This window comes from Talpa europaea, assembly GCF_964194135.1.
Source record: "Talpa europaea genome assembly, chromosome: 9".
Classification (NCBI taxonomy): Eukaryota; Metazoa; Chordata; class Mammalia; order Eulipotyphla; family Talpidae; genus Talpa; species Talpa europaea.
In genome coordinates, this window is record NC_140076.1 from 10758510 (window position 1) to 10764932 (window position 6423).

A 6423-nucleotide genomic window follows, 5' to 3' on the forward strand; every position below is an offset into this window, starting at 1 on the left:
CATGATATGAGCCCCTGAGGGCTAGCCCTATATGTTCCACAGCAAACCCATTAAAGTGACTCCAGATGTGAGGCCCTGGTGGTGGGGCATAGGAGGGGGTGGGCATGGGAGGGGCAGCTGCAGGTTGGGTTCATAAACCTCAGTGCCCGAGCATCCCGGGGTGGGACTTTATCGGTGGCTGTGGGCAGGCAGGCGGTGGCAGTGGGAAGGAGGAGGTGGAGCCTCCTTTTCTAGGGCATGTGTCACCTGCCTCCTGCCCAGGGGCACGGCCCTGGCACTACCCGGCCAGTGTGCAAGAGAGCGTGAAGCTGGGGCCTGTTTCCAGGAGCCCTTGGAGAGGATCTTGGACCTTGCAAGCCTTATGTCGCTGGCCTCCCAGATCCCAGAACATGGCAGATGGGGCACAGGCCAACCCCAAAGGGTTCAGGAAGAAGGCGCCGGGTAGACACACCTCTGGGTTGAGAGACCCAAACCTCAGGGCCCTTACACCTTTGAGAACGTCCAGGTAGGTGCCTGCTACCCTGGGATGGATCCCACCAATGAGAGGAGCAGGGATGAGGGAGGGGAACTGGCTGCTGGGATCCATTTCTCCTGGAAGGGGAGTTCTGAGTCTCTGATGGTGTATGTGTCACTGCATCTCGGGACTAGGAGGGACTTAGGGGTCATCCGGTCAGTCCTCAGGAGTCACTTGAGGCCCAGAGAGGCTAAGGGATCGATCAGATTACACAGCATTTTGGCAGCAGAGCTGGAATTAGAACCCAGGGACTCAAGTCTCTTGGCCCCGGCGCAAGACCCAGCCAGCAGCCGAGGTCACGTGACTCCTGGGTGTGTGAGCGGGAGGGCACTTGGTTCTGGTCTGCAAAGGAGGCCCAACTGGATGAGACAGTGAGCTCTGGGAGTTGACGCGTGGAGGGGATTCCTGCTCAGAGTGGGAGGTTCCGCTCCTGGGCCGTGTGGCTCTGCCGTCCTGGGGCTGTTGCTCTTCCTGGAGGTGCCAATCACAGGGACGGGGCAGGAGCAACTGGGACATCAGGGGACAGTGTTGGTGGCTCCTGCGATGGCGCAGCAGGAGGACTTGCAGGGAGGTGGAGGGGCAGACTCAGGACTTGGGTGTCTTCCTTTCAGGTCTAGCCTGGGCATGAAGTTTTTCACCGTCACCATCCTGGCTGGCAGTGGTGAGTAGCGACTCTGCGGGATGCCCCGTTCTACTCCCCCTCCAGAAGCTCTCCCGGGACCTTGGGGACCAGAGTTCTCCATCCACTGGTCACAAGACCTCGGTCTCTGGGTCTCCACTTCCTGCTCAGCCCCGCTTCCTCTCTTCTGCGCTGTTTCCCCCTCCAGGCACCTGTAAACACGCGGAGGGAGTCGAGTTTACGAGCGAGCCTAAGGGGGCAGGCCCTGAGCTGAGCACCCGGCAAGCCCCAGTGTTTGTGTACTTAGGAGCATGTGTTTACACAGGAGTGTGTGTATGTGTCCACAGGGGTGTGCATGTACATGGATACGTGCAGACAGGAGCTAATGAGCGTGGCTACGTGCGTGTCCTGTGTGTGTGTGGGGGGGTCTGAGCACATGATGATGTCTGCATGTAACACACGGCAGCCGAGTGTGGATGTGTTGGTTCAGGGCTGTATCCAGAGCGTGTCTGTGAGTGCGGTGTGCGGGTATTGTCTGCGGGGTGCGTGGCAGCGGTGTCTGCTGGTGAGTCCACAAGAAGATGACGCAGCAGGTCTGGGGCTTCCAGGCATCAGGTCAGGGGCCGCTTAGGGTCCTGACATGACTCTGGCCGCCCCCACCCCATCCAGGTGAGGGGGCGCAGGTGCTCAGGTAGGAGTGAACCACCCCATGGCGTTCCTTGCAGACTGTTAGGCGTCACCATAACACAGCCCGGTTGGAGGAAAAGGAATACCAGAAATAAGGTTGAATGTGGGCAGACGTGGGAAACTGCCGGTTGCGCTCAGGCAAAGTGACCTGTTATTTAGAAAACAAGCAGTTGAGCTGGGCCCAGACCACTGGCCGGAGACAGAGCCTCGGCCTCAACAGACTTGGCTTCTGTTCCCACTTGAGTGTGGACGTGGCCTCGGCTTCGGTCATGGCTTTGCCCTGAGTGTGTGTGTGTGTTTGTGGGGTGTGAGTGTGAGGGTGTGTGCATGTGCAGTGTGGACAGGTGTGTGAGGTGAGTGTGGGTTTGTGTGTGAGTGTGAGAAGAGTGTGTGAGATGTTGGAGGCATGTCTGAGTGTGAGGTTGGCAAGTACGAGAGCGTGTGTCTGCATGTGTGTGGTGGGTGTGAATGGGATTGCATGCAGTGTGTGGAGGAGGGCGTGAGTATGTCTATCTGTCTTATACCTGAGGTGCGGGTGTGAATGTGTGTGAGTGTGTATCAGTGATTGTGCATGAGTATGTCAGATCTGCAAGTTGTGTGTGAGCTGTGTGTGAGCTGTGAGTGAGTGTATCATCACATGTGTGTTTGCGGGTGAGTGTACAGGTGCATGATGTGTGGAGGAGAGTTTGAGGCATGTGAGTGTAAGAGTGTGCATCTGGGCGTGTGTGGGCTGTGTGTGTGTGTGAGGCCAGGAGAGTTTCTTCCCAGGCACACGGGAGCTGATGGTCAGAGGGCCCTGGGGATGCAGGGGGTGACACCTGCAGAGCTAGTGGGTGGGTGAGGGGTGGAAGTGGGGAATCAGCTTCCAGGCTGGGGGAGCAAGGAGGCCGGGACCCCTCCTGGCCATCCCTTCTCAGGTTTCTCGTCCGGAAAGCAGCTTGCTGGCAGCGGTGAGCACTTGAGTTAATGCTCAGGAGGGCCTCAGGCAGTGAAAAGCCCTCTATGGCTATTTTCTTGGGCCTGGGCTAATAAGGAGTGTGGGTGAGGAGCTGTGGGACTCCCTCCTGCTCCCCTGTCTCCCCGCCCCGGCCCTGGGGTGGAGGGAGGGCAGCAGCCGGCCAGAGCGGCCACCCTGGGCCGGGAGCTCACCTTCCTGGGGTTCTTGGCAGTCCTGTCCGCGGCCCACAGCAGCCTGATCAACCTGAAGTCCATGGTGGAAGCCGTGACCGGGAGAAGCGCCATCCTGTCCTACGTGGGCTACGGCTGCTACTGCGGGCTGGGGGGCCACGGCCTGCCCATGGACGAGGTGGACTGGTAAGCGCACATCCAGGGCTGTGGCTGGGACCGTGTGGGGGCAGCGGAGGTCAGGGGGCCCAAGCGTAGCGACCTTTCACCTGTGACCCATGTCCTCCCCACTGTCTTGGGTACCTTCTATTCTGCCATGGGCCTCACCACGGTCCTGGACCTGGAGACATCTGAACTCGCGCTCTCGGCAGAAAGGAACGCTCCACGCGCACCTCCTGAGCCCCCGCCCATCCCCACCAGTCCCCCACACATGGGAACAGCTGCTCAGCAAAGCCTCCCTCAGCCTGGACGCCCGGAGGATTGTGCTTCCTCCAGCAAGCGCAGCAGCATCTGGGGCTTATCTTCAGCTCCTGTCCCCCCCAAGGCAACCAGCACCAAGCCTGGCGTCCTTTGGCATTTGGGAGCCAGAAGGATGTAATAAAAGTGCATCGACTGCTTCCCCCCACCCCACAGGGATGGTGACAGCCACACCGCACGTGCTTCCTGTCCCCTGCTCCTTGCCCCCATCCCCACGCAGCCCTCCAGCCCTCTGTCCAACCTGGCCCTTGCTCCTCGGGGTGTAGTCGGTCTCCTCTCACCCTGACTTACCCTGACAGGCCCCCCACCTGGACCACCTGACAGGGCCCCTGGGGGGGGGGGGAGGACAAAGAGGCAGGAGGGAGGATAAGAAGCTGGAGCAGGAGCTTCTGCCTGTTGGCGAGGCCTCCGGCACGTAGCTGGGGGTCTCAGTCTGAGAGTCTGGCCTGTGAGGAACTAGAACAGACGAGGCTGGTCTCAGGCGCTGGGAAGGGCCAAGCCGGCAAGGCCTGCTCTCCTCTCCCCACCGCTAGGTGCTGCCATGCCCATGACTGCTGCTACCAGAAGCTCTTTGACCAGGGCTGCCACCCCTACGTGGACCACTATGAACACACCATCGAGAACGGCACGATTGTGTGCAGTGAGTGCCCTGCCGCCTGCCCCCTGTGGCCGCCGAGCCCCACCTCCAGCTGTGCAGGGCCGGGCAGGGCTGTGAGAGGAGAGGCCGGATGCCCAGTTAAAATCGAATTTCAGATAAACAACAAAAAACGCTTTTATATTAAGTATGTCCCAAATATCGCATGAGAGACTTATACTGTAGTTAGTATAAAATTAATTAGTATTTGTATAAAATTAAAAATTAGCACGAGGAGAACCCACGTGATAGATGGCAGATCCTACAACATTTGTTGTTTGTCTGAAATTCAGACGATGCAGATCTCTGGTTTGTGTTGGTGGGTTCAGTGTACGGCCCTGACTGTGGCTCTGCCTCATCGCCCTGCTCTGGCCTCCCAAGCATGATCTAGCCCCTGAGGCCTAAGCTTTGGGGAGCCTAGGGAGTGATGCTGAGTCTGTGGGTACCAGCGGGCCCAGGACCTTTAGCCAACCCCGATCTGGCAGGGGCTGCTCCATCTCCCTGGGTGGACCCATCCCCCCACCCCCAGGGGTGTGGATCACAGTTCCCTTCCAGATCTGTCATGAGGATCCCACCAGAAGGGGGCCCCAACCAGAACCCCAGTGTTCCAGGAATTCAAGGTAAAGGAGCTGGGCCTGGTGGGATTCCCCCCTTTACCATGGGCCTCCATGGAGGCCTTTCCCCAGCTGTGGGGTGCAGCTTCCAAGCTGACGGGCCTGGTGTCCCTGCCCTGCTCGCCGTAGGGCCCCTCCCAGGGCAGCAGGCACCCTGGTCCAGTCCCGCGGGCTGCGGGCTCATCTCCCATCTCACCGAGGCTCTGGGCGTCCCCTCACGAGCAGCCCACGAGCAGCCCCGGCCTGGCGAGGAGCGATATGTGCTCTCTGGAAGAAGCCTGGCGGGGAACCTGGCGGGGAAGCCCCTGGGACTTAAGATCTTGTTGGCCTCATATTCTGCTGCTCAAACATGGGGTGAAGGGGTGGGCTTGGGGGGATGTCCCGCCAGTTCAAGGGCAATGGGCCAGGCCAAGCAGCAGTATGCACCCTGGGTCCTGGGGATTTCTGGGGGCACCGTGTCAGCTCCTGGAGAAGTGAGGGGGGTGGGGGCGGCGCTCCCTGAGTGGTCCAGCAGGCCCTCTTATAGTTAAGTGACTTTCCATCCAGCTTTTGCTCTCTTGACCTTCTGCAAAGAGTTCCTCTTAAGAGAAAAGATTGTGCTCCTGGGAAGTTCTGGAAGTTTGGAAAGCACTGGGTGAGTGGGGGGCTGCTCTTCCCGGGTGCTGCCTGAACTGCAGCCTCAGTCTCAGCATGCCCGTGGACTTGTTAGGAATGCAAATTCTCAGGCCCCACCCAGACCGACTGAGTCTGAGGCTCTGGGGTAGAGCCTGGCTGTCTGCTTGACTGGATTCTATCGCACACCTACGAGAACTACCGGGGGGAAATAACAACAGAACAATAGCGCAGCAGCGGTGACTGGGCATTGACACTTCACCGTGCCCGTCCTTCTCACTGCTGACCACACACTCCCTCAGGGTGGGTGTCCTGGATGATCAAAGGTCGCTGTCCTAGTTCTGCCGTTGGTTCTTGGGTGACTTAGGTTCTTGGGTGTCCCCTTCCTGGGCCTCAGTTTCCCCAACGACTCAATAACAGGGTGGATCTCTGTGGCTCTCCACTGTTAACAAGAGCCTGCCAGCCTGGGATGGGCCTGCGGGGGCTGCTGCCCCCCACCCCCACTCCGAGAACCACCAGACCCTCAGAGTCAGGGCACTCCCTCCCCACAGGCAAGCTCAACTCGACGGAGTGTGACCAGCAGACCTGTGAGTGTGACAAGAGCCTGGTCCTGTGCCTCCAGAACCAGACGTACAACAAGGATCATCGCAACTACCTCAACATCTACTGCCGGGGCCCCACGCCCAACTGCAGCATCTACGAGCCACCCCCAGGGGAGGTGGCCTGCCCACCCATCTCTCCAGCACCCCCCCGTACCCCCTTAGTGCCCCGAGGGGCACGAAAGAGAAGAGGGGTGGAGCTTCCAGTTCTGGGGACCAGACAGTCAAAGCAGGTGGGGGGCGGGTAATGGGGAGCCCCGGCTGCCCTGCTGCCTCTTCCTGGGGTCTTCCAGTGAGACTGGCCCCAGAGGACTCAGGAGGGCTGCCGCCTTGGCTGTGGTCACCTGGGTCCTCCAGACCAGCACTGGACATGGCTGGGTGCTTCCCCTGTCCTCGACTTGCTGGGGGTCTCTCCAGAGTGGAAGGTGAAGCCTGAGGGGTGGGAATGCCTCTGACAGGGCAGGAGGGGGTGCTCTGTCCGTGTCCCAGGGGCTTCCTAGGTTTCAACCTCGGGACTGGGCCCTCGGGTCTCAGAGACCCAG

The 6423-nt window shown here is 59.9% G+C and overlaps 1 protein-coding gene across 1 annotated transcript; it reads left to right on the forward strand.

Annotated features, from left to right (window-relative positions):
• Positions 1 to 389: 389 nt before the first annotated feature.
• Positions 390 to 6129, forward strand: LOC311177859 (group IIF secretory phospholipase A2-like; the record flags this gene model as incomplete). The annotated part of the gene is made up of 5 exons (XM_084244097.1): positions 390 to 505; positions 1126 to 1175; positions 2990 to 3134; positions 3956 to 4062; positions 5834 to 6129. 5 exons carry the CDS (start codon positions 390 to 392, stop codon positions 6127 to 6129), a joined length of 714 nt encoding a protein of 237 aa, XP_084100223.1.
• Positions 6130 to 6423: the final 294 nt, after the last annotated feature.